This window comes from Amblyomma maculatum, unplaced genomic scaffold, assembly GCF_055883805.1.
Source record: "Amblyomma maculatum isolate TAMU_Amacu unplaced genomic scaffold, ASM5588380v1 scaffold_64, whole genome shotgun sequence".
Classification (NCBI taxonomy): domain Eukaryota; kingdom Metazoa; phylum Arthropoda; class Arachnida; order Ixodida; family Ixodidae; genus Amblyomma; species Amblyomma maculatum.
The window spans coordinates 100,631-120,670 of record NW_028146789.1 but is presented as its reverse complement, the minus strand read 5'-3'; the positions used below and the strand labels follow the sequence as shown (position 1 = coordinate 120,670).

General features: G+C 44.9%; 1 protein-coding gene across 1 annotated transcript in view; it reads left to right on the top strand.

Annotated features, from left to right (window-relative positions):
• The window catches only part of LOC146170703 (maternal embryonic leucine zipper kinase-like), a gene marked incomplete at its 3' end in the record, with an annotated part of 114,332 nt that overhangs the window by 17,996 nt on the left and 76,296 nt on the right, over positions 1–20,040 (top strand). Inside the window, exon 7 of the mRNA XM_084586837.1 lies at positions 12,555–12,653. Coding sequence (XP_084442963.1) covers positions 12,555–12,653 — 99 coding nt within the window. The remainder of the gene's footprint in view (positions 1–12,554; positions 12,654–20,040) is intronic.

Here is a 20,040-nt window from a genome sequence, read left to right as displayed (position 1 = left end):
CTGATTCCTGTACAGACCGTCGGGTGAAGTCCATGTGTACAGGCGCCTCTTGTGCTGTTGAAAATGAGTATTCGCTATGGTCAGGTTGTTTTTTTGACAAAACTCTACTAGCCTCTGCCCAGCTTCATTTGGCTCACCAAGACCGAACTTGCCTGTAATTCCGGATAGTTCTTCACTCCCGACCTTAGCATTCCAGTCTCCTATGAGAAAAACGACGTCTGATGATGGGGTGCGGTCTAAAAGGCATTGTAGGTCTGCATAAAATCTCTCAACGTCAGCTTCTTCAGCAGTAGTGGTCGGTGCATAGACTTGGATAACTGTTATGTTGAAAGGGTGACCTTGGATCCGAAGTGAAATCATTCGGTCGTTTATGGGGTTGTAGTACCTAGCACTGCTTTGCCCATTCTTCTGTTTACTATGAGAGCGACCCCATTCCTTCTCTTGGATTCGTGCCCACAATAAAAGACATAATAGTCTCCGGAGTTAAATTCTCCCATTCCGGTCCACTTGAGCTCACTGATACCCAAGATATCAATGTTCAATCTGTCCATTTCTCGCTTGACGACATCCAGTTTACCTTGCGTCATAGATCTTACATTCCATGTTGCTATGTGATATATCTCCTTGCAACATCGGACTTTCCGGTCGCTTCCCGACACATCCACAACTGAGCGTCCTTTTGGCTTTAGCCCAGCCACTTCATTCGTCCTGGAGCTACTAGGAATCGCCCTTTGTTCATCCCCAGTAACATGTGGGACGCCTTCCAACCTGGGTGGCTCATCTTCCGGCGCCATATCATTAATGGTATTGTGACTGGCCATAGGGTTTTCTTGGCAGGAAATACTGGAGTGGGTTGCCATTACCTTCTCCAGTGAATCACATTTTGTCAGAACTCTCTGCCGCGACCTGTCTATCTTGGGTGGCCCTACACAGCAGAGCTCACAACTTCGAGTTTTGCAAGCCCCTCCGCCACGACAAGGTAGTGATCCATGAAGGGGTAGCCCTACTTGGCCCCACTAATTCCACTGCGTGTGTGCCGAAGGAATCCGGTAATTCGGTTTACATGTAGGCAAGCACTTTTCTCTTGTCACAGTGAAATGCTCCCAGCTGCCCTCTCGGTGTCACTTTGTTTATGTTACGCCGTCTGCAGTTGAAACTTCTCTCCACGCAACGTAGTGCGGTCAACTGTCCCACCTTTGCGAAGATGTTCGTACAAGCTTCGTAAGTGACCAAATACAATTAGACAGACGTACAACGGCAGTTACATTTCATAATCGCTTCATTACGGTGATTATCGATGATGACGTTTGGTTTTTGATTATCTATGAACACATATTTGTGAAGTTTATAAGAATGAAAAGCACTGAACCAATACAGTGTCTAATTCTCGTTTCAGCCAACGTTCGACAATCAATTCAGCAGCCTTGAATTCCTTCGTTTTCTTTTTTTCATCTGTACTCCGTATGCGACGTTGGCCGTTTTGCAGTTGTGTCTCTTGTAATGGCTGCGAAACTACATTCGAAACGGTGCTTTCCAAGAGGACAGCTACAGACGCACGTGTGTCACTGAAAGCTCTAGGGAACAGCACACGCACCTATGAAGATGTGAAAGAGACAACCGCTCGATACCGCTGGCCGAAACTATTTCTTGTGGTCCACTGTCCTATTCCTTTTTCGACCAATATTTGAGAGTCGCATGACGCACATAACATCTAACGTTAGATCATACGCGTGGTACGCCAGCTGGCGTATCGTGATGTCACGTGCGAGCATTTTGCCAGCACACCATGCAGCATAACGTGGTGACATCCGTAGTACTCGCTGTCAAGCACATAATGTCTAGATTTTGCGAGAAATACCAATGGCTACCAACCGCGCGCACGGATGAAGAACCTCGTCCAAGCAACCTGTAATCTGTCATATGTCTTCATTTTGATAAATTTGCACCTCTGTCGCCAGCCGAAAAGCACGCCCGAGACATGTAAATTTACCGGAAGATTCTGCGCATTCTGTTTTGTTTTTGCTAGCCGTATCACTTGCTATCCAAGTCTGAAGCGCCTAGCGAAATATGAATGCGTGAGGGAAAAAGTACATGGCCAGAAGTATATTCAGAAAAGCACAAAACAGCGCAAAGCCCCTCAGCGATTGGGCGTGAAGGTTAGGGGCTTAGCACTGCAGGCGAGCGTCCACTGTTCGCACGCAATGCAGGGGTGCAAGGGTGATGTGGTGACCATGTTCAGGATCTTCTTGTGCTCGAATAGCCCTCGCATAAACAACAGTGTATGCGCGCAAAACATGTGCACGCAGCGCAGCATGCGTGTCATGTCTTGTCACCTAAAAAAACTTTCACTCCGCGGTCCTTCCCTAATGAACTGTTTGTGTTTCCACTTTGAGTGGATGTCTCTCCTTGTGCTAAGAACCAGTGGTGTCTCAAGCTTTTCACACCACGTCCTCGATCGAGTGGTGCCTCCAGGTATTCATTCATTCCTTTCACTCCACTGACACTCTGCTTTCCTCTAGATCACGAATTGTAGCCTCTGCATCGGGTGAGAGAATTGTCGAAATTCTTCCTCTATGGAATGTTTGAAATCGGATCTGCTACTAAAAGAAGTTGTTTCGACAGGCAATGAATTTTTGAAAAGTGTGACACTCACCTCACAAACAGCAATGCAAATAGCAACAAGCAAAACGCTTCACAGCACTTCACAGCACAAAAGTAGTCATCCAAGCCAGTCATCTCTCCGTGGTATAGGTGGGTTGCAGAAACCTAGAAGTCAGCAGAGCAAAAACCCCTTCACCATGGCAGCCAAACCTGTTTTGGGGGCAGAAGTTTGGTGCAGCGCAGAATACTTCTATGTCCAGCCTGATGTCATGCACAAACCTGTTGAGCAGAATTCCTTCACTATTGAGAGCCTGCAGGAGGTAGGGGCGGGAGAGGTGTTATGAATGGCACTCACAAACAGAGGGGTTCTTAATCCCATAATTGCGACAAGATGAAGAGGGGTGCAGGAAATGGACGTGGCCATTATTGCCACAATAGACGTCTCCTGCACTGCACCTGATTTCTGCCCCCAAAACAGGTTTGGCCGCCATGGTGAAGGGGTTTTTGCACTGCAGAGAAGCTGACTTCTAGGTTTCTGCAACCCACCTATACCACGGAGAGATGACTGGCTTCAATACTTTGAAGGAGTGTAGTCACGCGCGCCTCTCCTGGTAATTGAATGAACTCACAATTTCGCTGCTTTTACCTAGATGGCGTTAGCAGCAAAAAACCTTTAATGAGCGAATACAGGTGCAAATACTAATTATCACCATGGTTTGTGCTTCTTATTTTAACTTTATTTTACAGTAATACAATATTAAAAGGAAGCCGACTGAAACAAGGCTCACATTGTTGAGTATGGCGGCCTTCTCGATTGAATGCCGTGTAGGAAAAATTGATTATATTTGAAGGCTCAGTATAATCGTGGATGCGGCTGGATTGAACTCGTCGACCACAGTTTTGCCGATGGACGCGGCTGGACCGACATCGTCGATGTAAGCTTCGTTGGTGGACACCGCGGCTGGACCGTGCCGATCGGCGTCAACTTCGGTGTTACCGCAAGTGTCTGCGGTGCCAGCGGATGCGCCTGGACTTAGCCCGTCGAAAATATCGACTTTTGATGCTCTGCGAGTCGCTTCGAATTCAGTGTCGTCGGAAGCGGCCCAGCCGGCTGAGCTAAGCCTAACGACGACTTCGGCGTTTCTGCACGTCGCTTCAGCGCCGACAAACGCGGCTAAACCGAGCTCGTGTGCTCAACGTTTGGACACAGTGTTTCTTACGGAGGCGGAGTGCGCAAAATACACAGATAACGCCAAGTCGTCATTGGCGAAGAAGTCCGCGACTTCCCGCAACTTCGAGCTGATGAACGTCAGCACAGTAAGTGTAGACGACGATCGCGGCACTGAGTACATAATTGTTGATATGAGCATACTGAAGAAGCTGTTTGCATCCACAAGCTGCAGCAAGTGTGGGATGGCCAGTGTTCAACTCGCGAAATACAGCGGAAGAGAGTATGGCTTAGCTGTGAAGTTAGTGCTGACATGTTTGAATTGCGATTTCGCCGAGCAGCACTTTTCGTCGCCACGAGTGCCCGGGAAATCTAGCATCACACCCTTTGAAGTAAATCTGCGGGCGATGAAAGGCATACAAAGTATAGGGAAGGGAGTGACTGCTCTAGCGGATTTTTGTGCGACAATGAACCTCTCCCACCGAGGACTTCACCACAAAACTTTCAGGGGGCACATGAACACCATGGTGAAAGCTTGCCAGGCAGTTGCTACTGCTACAGAAGCAGCAAGTGTCAAAGTGGTGAAGGACTTATACAAAGACTTCCTGAACCCAACAGGAAATGTAGACGTGATATTTGATGGCACATGGAAAACGCGTGGCCACAATTCAAATATTGCAGTTGGCTGCATTATAGAACTGTACACTGGCCTTGTACTGGACCATGTTGTGCTTTCAAGGTACTGTCGTGGGTGCCAAGGGGCACCTGATCCCAGTGATGATGGTTACGGTGACTGGGCTGTGAACCACAAGTGTATGAAGAACATTGACTGCAATGCCGGACGGATGGAGACTGAAGCAGCTATGATTTTATTCAATAGGTCCTTGGGAAAAAATGGGTTGCGGTACACAACCATACTTTCGGATGATGATAGCCGCACATTTCATGCATTGACCCAGGAAGGCATGTATGGATATATATCCATCGAAAAGAAGGACTGCCTCAACCATGTCCACAAGCGGATGGGGACGGCTCTTCGCAACTTGGTTGAGAAAAAGAAGGCACAAGGGCAATCTCTTGGTGGAAAGGGCAGCCTTACCCAAGAAACGATAAAAAAGATCACCAATTACTATGGGTATGTCTTGCGGAGCCATAGCCACGACGTCGCAGGCATGAAAAAGGCAGTACAAGCCACGCTGTTGCACCTGACCTCAACAGATGAAGCCCCAGATCACAGTTGCTGTCCTCAAAGGGTTAATTCATGGTGTGCCTTCAATCGTGCTTTGGCAAACCAGGTGGAGCCTCCACCGCACAAAAACCCTCTGCCAGGCCATGTTCGCACAGCGCTTGAGCCAGTTTTTGCCAGGCTGGGCGATGAGGCCCTTTTGAAGCGCTGCAAAGATGGCATGACACAGAATGCCATCGAGTGCCTGCACTCTGTCATCTGGAGCCAATGCTCTAAAAACACGCATGACTCTTTGCTGGCTGTTCAAAGGGCTGTTGCGGAAGCAGTTTCTCGCTTCAATCAAGGGATGGCAGCAACCAGCAGAGCTGTTGCAGTGCAGCTTGGTTATAGTCCTGGCAGGTACCTCATTCGTAGGAGCCTTGAAAAAGATAAACAGAGGCTGTGCAGGTCTGATAAGGGTCACACCGATAGTGAAAAGGTGAAGAAGAAGATGGCCAAGAGGCACAGGCCTGACAAAACCCAAGACTACTGCCCAGGACTTATGTGAATGATTTAAGATTCAGAGACTGTATGTAGCAAGTGACTGTCAGAGTGTCTTTTTTTGTCAAGTGCCAATGCCATACATAGATTTTCACAGCCATTACATGAACAGATTTATGTAAATTTGGTGTCATTGTGTTCAGCAGTAACTGGGCTGCATGCTAAAGCATTAAATTTTTCCATGTGATTGGAAAACAAAAGTGGCACAGTGAGTAAAACTTTGAATGCAGTTTTCTCAGCTTTGTTTATTAGGTAAAAAGCCTTGCCTTACGGAGCTTTTCATAATGTTTGCATGCACGGATTTTATTGAACTTGGTATCATTTTTTTCAGTAAAATCTCAGCTACATCCTAAAGCTTTCCGTTTTTGATAAAGTCTGATAGGTCAGCACTTAGATCAGATGTAAACTAATTACTCCAACATTGTTTTTTTTCTCCCAACTTTGTTATTTATTCATGACCTATGTAATGCCTTTTTAAAAATTTTCTTAGCTTTAGGATGTGCTGTAGGCCCTTGGAAATGACAGCATATCTTTAAAACCAGTTTTTTTAATTAAGAAAATACCATAATGGCCCGTAAGAAAAGACACTATGTGCAGTACATTATCTTGCCATATCTTCATGTCTAGATAAGGTATTCCAAATCTAAATACATATTTGGAATCAGCATTCAAAGATATATCACCATGGCAATTTTCAGCAAGATGGGTTAAGAAATAAAAAAAGTATTCAAGACCCTCATCCCCCCTTAATTTGCTTAGACGTGCAGTTGGAACTTTCCTTCAGTGATAAACTTTTGAGAAATCTGTGCTGCTTTCTTTTGAAGCTACTAGTATATGGCTGTGCTCTGGTGCATGTTCATACCTATTCCTTTGACAGGAAGACGTGTCCTAGGAGAATATAAAATCTGCTGCAGTGGAAGCCTCCTAGACTTACCAATGGGCCGGCGTGAAGCTGATGGTGGCCATCTTGTGGTGGGCAAAAAGTTGGTGAAACAGCACCTTGGTACTGCAGTCGATGCAACCTTCTAGCACTTTTTTGAGTAATAATAGTCATGAGACAGATGAAGAAAACTAATAATACGCAATAGCTTGTACACTTGTTCAGGCGAAAAGCCGTTGTCATCGTTGTCATCGTAGTAGTAGTTGTTGGCATCGAGTGTCGGAAATAATTTGGGCTATGTAAAACTTGTATTATTGTAATTTGTGGTCCTGGTTACTGATGATTGATTGCTGCGTGATAGGCGGAGATGAGTTAATGAAATCATGTAATTAATTGATGAATTACAAAAAAATATTTAGAAAAAAGGAGGTTCAAAGGTGTCTAAATGCTCAGAATGAGAAGCCAATGCTCGGTGATGCTAATTAAGAAAATTTACAGTGTATAATAATCATTTAATTTGTTTATATAGTTGAAAAAATAAATGTAAAAGGAGCTTTGGAGGTATCAAAATGCTCCCGATGAGCAGCAAATGGTAATTGATCAATGAATTGATTGAAACACATGAAAAAGTGGAATGTCAAAATGATCACGATGAAAAGCAAATGCTTTATGATGCTAATTAAGAAAATATGGGGTGTAACTAAACACTTAATAATTTAATATAGTTTAAAAACTGAAAAATTATATAAGGGCTTCAAGGGTGTTAAAATACTCACTATGAAAAGCCAATGCTCAATTGATGATACAAAAAAAAAATCTATAGTGTGTGATTCATCAAATAATTAAAGAAGGAAGAATTGCAAGAAGGGGGCTCAAATATGTCAGAATGCGCGGAAGGAAAATCTAATGCTTGATTATGTTTAAAAAAGATTTAGAATTTGTATTTGGTTCACTAATTAATCGAAATAATTAAAAATAAAGGATGGAAAGCCAGTGTTTTGTGATTACATGGCCTCCACAAATAGAGCACGGCATTGCTGCGGCCATCCCATTCCCACAGAGAGCGTAATCGGAGAAAGCGGTCTGGCTGCTCCCCCTCGCTGCACTGCGGGCCGCGCAACCCACGGCTCGCTTTCACTGATGTGGACGGGTGCAGATGACGAAAACGAAGCTGTCGTTGCCTGTGTTCGACTCGGACTAGAAAACTACCACACAACAGCACCGGCGAAAGAAAGTGGCTTGCTGGTACAATTAGGCGTTGATTCTTAAATTCTGTCGAAGTCTTACGACTGGAGCAAGGTTGGTCATCATGAAAGCTTTAGTTTTGCAACATGGGCAGTCGTGCATGGTTTCAAAACACCGACTGTTTTACAGTTGAGCAGACCAGTTTATGTTCATTCTGCAGTTATTGTACAAATTAGTTTATAACCTGAAATTGCTGTTCATACATAGAGATCAAGGAGTTTTGTCTGGGTATAAATGTGATTTGTACTCAAATGCTTGTAATAAATGTTATTTTCGTTGCTGCAGATGCCACTGAATGCACTGTCCCAATCTAATGATGGGCAGGGCAGTGCATTGCAGCCTGCAATTCATAAGGTTTTTTTTTTTTTTTGGCATTACAATTGGATGAAACTGAAGTGAATTCAAGTCATTTTCTTGCTCGACAAGCAAAAAGGAGGATTTTGCACCGAAGACAGATAAAAATATTTGAAAATATATGGGACTTATTTACAAAGAATTGGAGCGATAATCTTTGGCATCAGTTTTTCACATTTTCTGTATTTTAAATGCGCAGCACATTCCTGTGCAGTGGCTTGAAGGCGCGTTTCTTTTGGTATGCTGCCCTGTTGGTTACAGTAGCGCCGACGTTCAATAAACGTGGCCTAATGAACTTGTCGACTGCTTGATAATTTTGATGCCCTTTCTTGGTTTGGTGTAGGATTTCACGAGAATGTGTCTGTTGCGGCTGCATATACCTTGGGTAATCCGCGGACACGCTCGGAACTGCATCTCGTTTCAGGCGCGCACCTTTGTGGACCCCAAATTATAACCTGAGTCTAAAAAGTGAAAGCAGCAGACGACACCACTAGCAGACTTATCATTCGGCACAAGATCTTTTCTCGATATCCGTTAGCCATGCATGGCGATGCTTATATTTGAGGGAAACTCATGGAAATTTACTCCAAGTTTTTTTCTATCGGAGCGACAGAAAGGGACACAGCAATACGTTTATCTGAAAAATAATGAACAATATAGGATTACCGTGTGAAGCTGATGACAGAGAACTGATGCAGCTTTCGTTACCCTGCAGTAAGTTAATAGAGAAATCACATTAGCTACACGAAACCACTCGCACTTGCCAGCAACACGTAAGGAAAAAAAGGGGGGATTTTTTGGGCTTGCTTGAGAACGCGTTCGAAAAAAAAATCGGGCGTAGTGAAGGAAAAGATAATGTATTTGACATTTCGGCCGCAGGACTGTCCTTCGTCGGAAGAAAAAACAACGAAGGGGGGTCCTGCGGCCGAAATGTCAAATACATTCTTTTTCTCAACCACATCTGAGTTTTTTCAAATGTGTATTTATATACATTATATGCTCGATCTTCGCTATAAATTAGCTGCACAGTGCGTTAAAAAACGCCAAAAGGTACAAAACAGCGCTTGAAAGTGTTATAATATAGTGCGCCAACTTTTTAACTCACACACAAAAAAAAAAATTACCGCGAAAGCATGCACTCCGGACCAAATGTTGCAGCGTAAAAGCCATGGTTGCCCCAATCACCTTTTAGACTGCCACAGAAGCTGCATGCAAAACCAATCCTATATGGCTAAAAACATACGCTAACTTTTTGTAGCTTGAGGAAGAAGTAGAAAAAAGATTGACTGCTTTTTCACGATTTTCCCATGTGAAAACAAAACGTGCCAACAAAGCAGGCGATACGGCAGAAAACGCGGGCAGTGCCAACTACGCTAGCGCTGCTCGAACCGTGGGCTAGGGTCTCCGCCTCGCGGCGTGCTACTGAGTTAGCAAAATTACACTTCTCCGCTGGGTCGCGCGCCGAATGGGACGGCCGGAGCAACGGCGCGCCGCCAGAGCCGATCGCGGTGGCCGCGGTGATAATATGTATGTTTGTATAAAAAGTTAAAAATTGTAAAATTTCAAGAGTGAAAAACATCATCTGTGTGCATGAAGCATTCTCGCATCATACCTTAACGATGGAGCTTAAATGTCCCTTATTTGAAGTTTTTGAGGAAAAGGGGAGCGTTTGATTATGGTCTTTATGCTGTTCATATTTAGTGATAGTTGCGTTCACCAGCTTGTCATTTCAGCGGGTTTTGAAAATAACCAGCTTTTTTTAAATTTTTAATTGTTTCAATTAGCTGTAAATTACACTCTGAATTTTGTTAATTAGTATCTTCAAGCATTGGCTTTTGATTCTGAGCATTTTGACACCTTTAGAGCCCCTTTTTATTTTTTCAATTATTTGGTCACACTAAATTTTTAATTAAAATTAAGAATTTTCTTTTCATTTTGAACAATTTAACACCTTTGAACCCACTTTTCTAATTTTTCAGCATTTTTTTATACTTTTCATTTGAATCAATTACAATGATTTTATTAACTCATAATCACCTGCCACACCTATTAATCATCAATCACTTTAACCACAAATTACCGTGATACGGTTTTTTATGTAGCCCCCGAGAATTTCCAACACGCGGTGCCGACTGCTATGAACTACTACTAGTTTACTACTGCTACTGCTACTGCTGCTGCTGCTGCTGCTGCTGCTGCTGCTGCTGCTGCTGCTGCTGCTGCTGCTACTACTACTACTACTACTACTACTACTACTACTACTACTACTACTACTACTACTACTACTACTACTATTACTACTACTACTACAGTCGAACCCGGACATATCGAATTTTGGTTATATCGAACTCACGGAATATCCCCTTGAAAATCCCATGTAAAAGTATAGGAAAGCTGCGTCATATATCGAACTCCGCACCATGCACTGGAAAGTGTGCCTTCCCCAAAGACGATCGCATCACCCTTGGCCGTTTGCCGCTTGCCGTTTTCAAGCCACGTGCGGAAGGAATGAGAGGGGACAGTTCGGCGACGGCTGGTCTGGGCAGCGCCACACCCATTCCCCAAAGGCGCGCGCAGTTATCGTTTTCCGCGCGCCAGCACATGACGTTTGCAAGCCATGTGCGTGGGTGTGCCCATCTTTTTGCCGAGCTATCTCTCTCCTTCAGCACGCGCTACGCATGCGCCAAGCCAGCTCAGCCCGTTTTCAGACAGGCGTCGACGCTTTCTCCAGCGTGTGTTGCGAACCCTCTGCGCGCAGCGGCTGAGGTGGCTATGGTGCCCGCGGACGTTAAAAAGCGGCAGCTATCTATCTCTCTCTCTCTTTTCTTTTTTTTTTTTTGTGAGTCATCCTTTTTTATCGTGCTGTTCGGACGTTAAGAAGCGACAGTTTTTTTTTTTTGGCGGGAGTCGTTTAGTTTTGCATGTATGAATCAACGAAAGCACGCGGTCAGCTGCTGCGATCATGGCGCCCGCCCAAAGCGCGGCGTGATAAATCGAACCAGGCTAGCACATGCAATCAAGCCATCACGGGCACTCTGCCCAGTTAGCTCCTCGCCACCCCAGGAGCCATCAAAAGATAAACGCGCCCCGACGTTATCGTTGCGCAGCATCTTGGCACGCTGCTAAGAAATGAGCTGTGGATGAAACGACCAAAATGGAGTGACGCGCGCCATCAACATGCAAGCGAAAACGCTCGCGATTTCTGCCTCGGCAACACAGAAACTTAGAGCTGCCGCGGTGGCACGAGCAGCGAGAGGGACGCAGTTTCAACAAATTTGAAATTTTTTGCTCTGTCGCTGCCGCTCGTCGCTGAGATCACTCAATCGCTTGCATGTGAGCGAGCTGGCTTTAACGCTTTTTTTTTTTTTTTTTTCAAATTCTCGGTGCAAAAGTGTATGCGAGTGGGTTGATTACGCGACAAATACAGTATCGTTTTTTGGCACCGTAAGTGCTGTCACAAGCCGATTTTTGTATATCGAATTATCGATATATCGAACTATTTCGCGATCCCCTTCGAGTTCGATATATCCGGGTTCGACTGTACTACTACTACTACTACTGCTAATGCTGCTGCTGCTGCTACTGGTACCGCTACAATGTCGACAGCTTTTTGACCAAACGAGCTGTATAAGGTAACGCTTAAAATGAACTCTGCGTCAACTTCCTAGAGCAGCTCTCTCGTACTGACCTGTGGAATGTGATTCCCGGCGCTGAATTCACATGGTTTGTGCATTTGTATACTACGCATTAGGCAACCATGCTTGTTGCATCAACGTTTGAAAGCACTCAAGTTTACGAAGACGTTGTTTTGCGCAGAAAAAATCACAGCACTGCACGCGAAGCATCGTGCGGTCTCCTAGCATGCGGACGCCCGGCGCTTTTTTTTTTTGCCTACCACAAGATGGTGGGGTGTGGCTTCACTTCCACCGCTCTGTCTCCACTCCAGCAGATTTTTTTTATATCCTCCCAGGACATGTCACACTACAACACCAAAGTGTCCCAGTATTTCATTTGGAAGCATCACGTTGGTGCTTCCAAAATTTTTGTTTGATTTGTGTCTCAGAAGTATATTTTATTGGTATGGGCCCATATCATGATTTCATAAAACATGTATATGGCCTAGATACTTTGTTCATTTGTTCACTCACCCTCTCATTCATTTGTTATTCAATCTCTCATCTTGTTCTCTCCTGCATTCACTTGACTATCTGATTGGTTATCAAACCTCCTTTCCTGGAGCTTCAGTAGGCAGGAGGGTGTATGCAGAAATTGTCGTGATTACTGCTACGTGACAAAGGAAATCTAGGCTGACGTTGAGTGGCATGCAGAATGAAAATGAGGCATCGCATTGTCATATCTAACATAAAGTTATCAGATTGTGTGTTGTGTGTCTCTAGTGCTTCATAATGTATAAAGTCCAAAGTGCTTCTGGTTTTTACTCATGCTGATTACAATTTGAAAGGCTTTCAAAACACCTCATTCTCATGCGTTATTTAAGTGTAACTTTACCTTTACTGCAATTTTGTGCTGTTGTAGCTTTGTTTCTTTCTACTCACACTTGTTTCTATGCCTTATTTAAGGTTGACATTTGGAGCATGGGGGTCCTGCTGTATGCACTGCTGTGTGGCTGCCTCCCATTTGATGATGAGAATGTAGCAGTTCTCTACAGAAAGATTCAGGTGAACTGTTTTCATCACGATAGCTGCATCCTTCTTTTTTGTTTTTTACACTGCAAAGAGGCCTTTGCAGTAGATATATTTGACATTGTTCCGATTGCTAGAAAACTTGTTTTGCAGCCTTTTCTAGTTTTTAGAGTGTTGTGCTGGCTGTTTCGAGCATTGTCAAACTGGACGGAAAGGTGACCAACGTACACGTGGCTCTCATTGCAGCCTGCACCGTTCAGTAGTGCCTACGGTAAGCTGCTGACGTGTGCACTGGGTTTGTGGCTTTGTTCCCAGCCACCCGTGTGCAGCTATACCTTGACTTATCGCAGTTTTGTATTCCTCACTTAGCTCTGAGTGGTTAGCGAATGTGGTCAGCAAATGGAAAGCCTGTGGCAGTGCAGTCCACTTGTCCAACCCACGGACATTGCGAGCGTCAGAATGTTGGTGAGGTGGATTAGTGCCATACCGACGTTAGGCAAGGACCGCAACACTGTGACAAGTTGAGCTGCAGCCACACACAGGGCAGCTAGGGACAGAGCTGCTAACCAAATGCACAAAGAGCACATACCAACAGCTTTATTTTGAGGGCTACTAGATGACCAAGAGCCACGTGGGTCCTGTGCTAACAATTCATTCCAGCTTGTTAACACCGTATTTACTGTATGCTACATGTAGAGCCATGTTGTCTCGCCTGTAGTGCTGAGGCCATGCTTTAGTTTCAGTTGTGAGTCAGCACCCCCCCTCTTCTACTTCAGATTATCTATGGTCCATATCATTTGTATTTATAACCATGCCTCATTAAAATGGGTATAGGCATACTTGAATTATAGGCAGGGTTTGTTTGTTTGTTTGTTTGTTTGTTTGGGGGGGGGGTTGACAATTTTTCAATAAATTTCTGGCTCCTTAATAGACAGACAAAAGGTTATGAGCTGTTGTAGATGCCGTAGGCAGATAAGGGCATCGTCTGCGGCAGCGCATAGTTCACATTTGTGCACTTGTCATGATTTTTTTTTTTTTTTTTTTTAGGGCTGCTTTTTACATTGATCTGCCTGGGCTGTCTACTTTAAAACTGTGTTAGTGCGCAAACATAGCTGCTATGTGCTATTAGCACATACAACTGTAGGTGTGACACTATGAGAGATTGAAGAAATATCAAGCTGGTAGAGCACCTAGAGCTCACAGCATACATTTGTCATGGTGTATATTTAAAATGGTAGCTTTAAAACATCCACCAACTGTTAACGAACGGAAATATTTTCAGGAAAGTTTTGTTTACACCTGGCACTCCCACCTGGTATCCCCAGCCATGCATGCATCATGGTGTTACAGAAATGCCTTGGAAATGACATTTCATACTTTCACAGTCTGTTCTAGGACATACCCTGCTTTTCGTAGGTGCAATGCAAGATCAGAAAAACTAATTTGAAAGCTATTGTTTATGCATATTCCTATGAGGAGTAGCCCCAGCCGTACCCAGCTGGCGACAACAGCGTTGCCACATCTTGCTTACGCCACAGATTGTTGTTGGCCTAAATGGAAACTTACTGTGTGGACAATGGACCCTGTGAAAATGCACGGAGCCCATTACAGCTCGTGCATTTTTGTTGCATTAATATGGACAGTGATGCGAGCTATATCTTGTTTTAGTAACCAGATTATAATTTCCATGTTTAATTGACTCAAAAATGCATATATATATATATATATATATATTTCTTTTTTCTTTATAAAAGGAAAAAGCCTTGAGATAACATGCAGGTGAGAATTAAGCAAAAATGAAACTAGTAAGGAAAGAACCCAAAAGAGACCTGTGCATCTCATTTTTCAAAGCCAGAAGAGATAGATCCATTATGCAATTTGCCTCATCTTCTCAGCACACGTCTACCGCAAGGGCTAACATGAGCAGATGATCTTGGATCACTCCATGGGTGATGCACTTGTCACAGCTGCGTGATGAGCCATACAACCCCAGCTTCCTAGGCAAAAACATGTGACTTCTGGCGCACTTTTTGTCATATAGCTCAGACAGCAAGGGCCTCATGTAGCTTTTACTTCCTCCACACGCATCAATATCACCTACCACAGTCATGGATATGGACAGGTCTCATGGGCACCTTTTGCTCTGATCTGGACTTGGGCCAACATGGACGTGTGGGTTGCGAATATGGGCCGAGTTTACTACAATACTGAGTTAAAGAAAAGATGATTTGCCTTGCAGAGATAAATGGCAACCATACATGTGGTATTCTTGAAGCTTATATGTGTAATTGTCAGGAACAAGGAGACAGGATTTTTGCTATCAAGTCGACTCAGAAAGGCTTTAACAGGCCAAAGAATAGCCAGTTTTCAGATATAAAAGAGCTTTCTAGCTTTGTACAGCAACAGTAAGTTCACCAAATGCCTGCAACTACAGAAGTCTTGAAAATCAGTGCTATGCAACTGACAAGGCAGAAGGGCCTGATGCAGACAGAATTCAGAGCCAACAGATGCTGGGTTACAAACTTTATGAAGAGGCATGGATTTTCGCTTTAAAAGTGACAAATATCTAAGAAATTGCTTGCAGGAAAAGCTTGACACATATCACCATTACATCTGGGCGTAGCATTCCAAAGCAAAGTTGTCGTGCACGTCAATTAGAAAAGGTGGGCATGTGCCTTGTCTTAGACTGGATCAGTGTCTGGAGGAGAAAGCTTGTCGGCAGCTTGGGTCTGCTTGCGATGCTCATTCTCAGTGCGTTCAGGTGCCAGCTGGGCAAGCATGGACGCATACACTCACCACAAATAACAGGAACCTTGTCGCCGTAACTGGCGGCATGACATCGCAGCTGCAACCGGTACATTTCCACCAAAAAATCCCATGTGAAAGACAGGTTCCGGGCGCTCAGCGTAGATATTCAGCGCATTCACATCAGACAACAGGCTGAAGCGTGTGTTTCTGCAGAGCCTTATGGCATGGGGAAGGATGCTTCATGCAAAATATTGTCTAGCATGATCAACAAGGCCTTCAAGATGGGTAGACTTTTATATGTCATGCACAGACATGGGCATCCTCACGAGGGTGAACCCTCATGAGGGCGTCCTCACCCTCACCTCATGAGGATTTGACTTGGATGAGTTGAGGGCGAGGGAGGATCGGCGCTGAAAAATTCGTGAGGACGAGGGTGAGGGAGGGCAGAGGCGGTGAGGGGAGGGTGAGGGAGGGAAAGATACAGAGTTTGAGGGGCGAGGGCAAATGTTCCACGAAAGGCGTAGTTTCTGCAGTAACAAAAACACGCGGCAACCCGAAAGGCATGAGGGACAACACACTTGCTCCTCCACTGGGCATGTGTTGTATAGAAAACAGATGTAATGGAACGGGGCACAGACGCTGCAGCTATAGAAGATGCCGGAACGAAAGCCACAAAATTGCCCCGGCGCTCGTGGTGAAGAAAAGTCTAAAAACGACCCTAGGAAGCTCCAGGAAGTCACCGAGAACGATGTCGCCCTTTCCAGCCTCACAGAACACGACAGGACCGGCAAAATACACAGGACCCCCGTTTCTAACTGCTAACGTTTCTTTGCCATTTAGGAAAAAACACGCCCAGAAAAAAAAAAAAGCGCGTCTAAAGTAGAGGGGACGCGCAGAGAAACGTTGAACACAAAAGACCGAGGTGGGGTGATCTTATCTGCTGGGACCCTGCCACATGTTTTTTTTTTCTCGTTCTGATAGCTTGCATGAGTAGCCGACACATGCGAAATGTTTCTTGACAGTGTTACTTGACTGTTTGGTTACCAAGGTTTTCCATAAAACTGTCATAAGTTGTGTAAATTACAATTCGCAACAAAACCAACGGAAATAAACAAACAGCATTGAATTTGTGCTGATAATAGCTGCAATAAAATAAACCGCAGTTCAATATCTGTTGCAATTTTTGTCATGTGTTTGAAGGAACAAGAAATATTTTCTTATTTATTTTATCGATTTTCTCCTTGTTGTGAATTGTCAAAATTGTCAAATCGTTCATTAATATGTGCGGCTCGTATTTACAGCGCATTGTTTTTTCCGCAATTTCAATAGCATTAAGTTTTACTTTTTCTATTTTCTTAAGACAGTTTTCTTGAGATGGGTGTTAACATAGCATCGATTTGAAAATAATAACTACAGCGTGTGAGCATTGAGCACAATTTCGCGAAAGAGTTGTTTCATTTCCAGTATCCAAAGTCTATAGAGTGTTCTCATTTCGTGCTAACCTGTTGAAGTCCTGCACCGGAGAAGGTTCTTTAATATTCTTGGATTTTAGCATCTGTTCTGTATTCAGAATAAGTTTAATGCATCGGAATGCCCGACGATCGTAAGGCTGAATGCTGTCATAGACTCACGCATGAGGGGGATATGACAATACTGTACCAGGTTTAATTCTTTGCCGAATGCGCTTTCGGGTTGGGTGCGCAAGGGTGCTTGCAGTTCTTAGATACGTGTGTTGCTGTTCGCAAAATCAAACCATGCTTGAGGTTTCAGCCTCGCTATAAAGAAAGAAGGTATTTTAAGCCAGCAGTTAGCTCATTCAAAGGTTCCTAAGAAGAGCATTGCTAAAAACTACCTGTATGCCGCTCTTGACAAATCCTGCCTACGGGGAATGGCACATATAAGCGTGGATGTCTGGCTGCAAACACTGCCCAGTGCAAGATTTGCCTCTGAGGTGGTCACCTTTGTTTTAGAGGACCTTGCCAGGGATGCTAGGGATGTAGAGCAGCACCGCTGCGCTGAAGAAGCGCAAGGTACAAGATCCGTTGTCATTCCATATAACTATCAAATTTCCCACCTCTTAAAAAACATGGCTCAGAAAGGTGACGTATTGGTAGTCATCACTGTACACGAAAAACTGGCTAGCTTGTGCAATATAGTGCAAGGAAAGCACAAGCAGCTAAGGATGCAGTATCAAACACTTAGGCAGGTTCGTGCCGAGGGAGAGTGCCGTCATTTACCATATACCAATATCCCGTGTCAGAAGCTACACAGAACAAATTGGATGTTGCAGAAACGTCGCACTTCAGAGCTCCACGCAGGAGTAGACGCACTGGCGGGGTGGTGGGGAACTGGCCGTCTATGTCGTCAGTGTCGTGGTTCTGTTCCAAAAACGTGCACCTCCATTCTGCGAAACCACAATCTTGAAGAAGTTCGCGTTCGAAACAAGCAGAAAAGTATACGAAGCATACTATACATTAAGATGGAATTCACCACTTGTGTTAGCAATTGAAGCCTCCGCCTTATCCGATAACTTAAGGAGTCGCACGTACGGCAACGTGCCAGTGTTCTTATTTTGCCATTACTTAATTTGCCAAGATCAGCTTCACTCTAGAGGTGGACCACGTTTATGTCGGCTTTCAGCACCTTCTTATCCAAAGCATGATTTACTGTGCTTGGTACGTCACGATATAAAGCGAAAAAGTGATGCAGGCTCAATGCTGCAGAATAGGGCAACCGCTGAACTGGAATTTTTAACTGACGTAAAGCAGGGTTTTAGGTTTCAGGAAAGCTACAAAACATCAATTCACATTTGGTTATAGAGGTCCGCACTGAGTGCTTTTGACCTATGCGATGAGAGGGTGACGTCGAATTCCAGCCCTCCAGGACGCTTAGACCTCGAGTAAGACCCATTGCCTCAAAGCCAAAGCTTCGGACTTTATGAGAACGTTTTAATAAGTGTCCCTACATTTTCTTAACAAAACAATGACCAGCTGAGATACATGCCGCTAAGGCTAAAGTCGCACCAGAGAGCACCTGTCTCGCATACTGTTAAAACGTCTACCAGGTCGGAAGAAGAGGAAGACTTTAGGGAAGAAGGCTTCGAGGGTTTGCGTGATACCTGCTCTCGAACGCTCAACACTACCTCTCATCTTCAGCGCCCCACATTCACTCTAAGACTGACTCAATATTAATAAACCAGGCAGCTGAGATAAAAGTAAGCCCAATTCCGCGTAGTCGTGGTATGTCCTAGGATCTCCATCTGGCAGGTTGAAACTATGGCAGCCCAGATTTTTGTGCACCTGATTGCGCTTAGCCATTTCTGTGGAAGGAAAGAGGCCTTCTCTCTTCCGCGGATTTCTCATGTTGTTGTGCAAGCGGTTGATTGCTTCTCGTGTGAAGCAGTGAACGGGTTCGAGAATGGGTTCGAAGCAGTGTGAAGTGTGAACGAAGCAACGAACGCCACTGCTCGTACTAGGCCGCGGGAAGATGTTCCATTCGGCGGGCTACAGTATTCTACAAGGCTGTAAGCCGGAACGTTGTTAGCCGGGGTGCACCTCAGCCTGCATGCCCGAGAGGTATGGTTAGCGGCGCTTCGTTTGAAGACCTCTTGGGAGGGCGACAGATAACGCGCAAAACAATCAGTGCGCGCCTAGCTTTGCACCCTGTGGCAATGCGCCGACGACAGGCGCTTGACTCCCCTCCCCCCCCCCCTGCCATAGCGAGGGCAGCTGTCATTAGGAAAGCTGTTAAAAAAAGAAGAAAAAAAAATATCAGAGCGGTGGGCGGACCACGCACGCTGGTCCACGGCTGGGCTCAAAAGGCGGCTGTGGCTGGTCTTATCAGATCTCCCTGGGGCACCGGGTGGAGACATGGATGGACGTGGCAGCATTGCTCTCGGAAGGATACACATGCGTCCACCACCACGCGGTCCTTTCCCGCTCTCTGTCCAAAGAAAGGGTCTTCCTTCAGCTGTCCCCCCCCCCCAAAAAAAAAAAAAAAAGAAACAGCGAGCTGCAGGAATGGCTGGGGAAGCCCTTCAGTTTGTGTTGCTGTGTCCTTTCGATCGGACCGCTCAAGTTGTTGACGCTTGTTGAAACAACACTTTGGTGCACTGTTGCAAATTCTATATGCTCAAGGACGTCTGTGTACTATGTGCGCCAATAAGTTTCCATTGTGACAGTGTCCTCGGATATTATCGGGAAATGCGCGGTCCAAGTGAAAGGTGTGTAGGACGTCGGGCAGGTTCCGGGTGAGTTTCATTTTTTTTGCCGCTCTTGCCTTCACAGTGCAGACAATCCGTTTTCCGGCTTTTGCATATGCGGGTTTGTCCGGAATGAAGCAGATCAGCTATGGAGATGTGAACTTAGGCGAATTAATGCTGAGTGCTGATTTCGGCTAGTTGGCGCATATGTGTTGGTCTTCTGTTCCCGTTCTATAAACACTGCTTTTTTCATAAGTGATCCTAGATTTAAGCACACTATTCAGGAAGCATAATCAAACCTTATGCATGAAATTCTGGCCTGTTCACTTTGCACATCGTACTGTTCTAGTTAGGCGCTGTCTGGTCTTATTCTCGTATAGCTTTAATAGAAATTGAAAAAAAAAAAAAAAGATTTTACGCAATACTGAGGCGGCGTTCGTGAAAACCAGAAGCGCAACAGAGGTACGTGTTTCA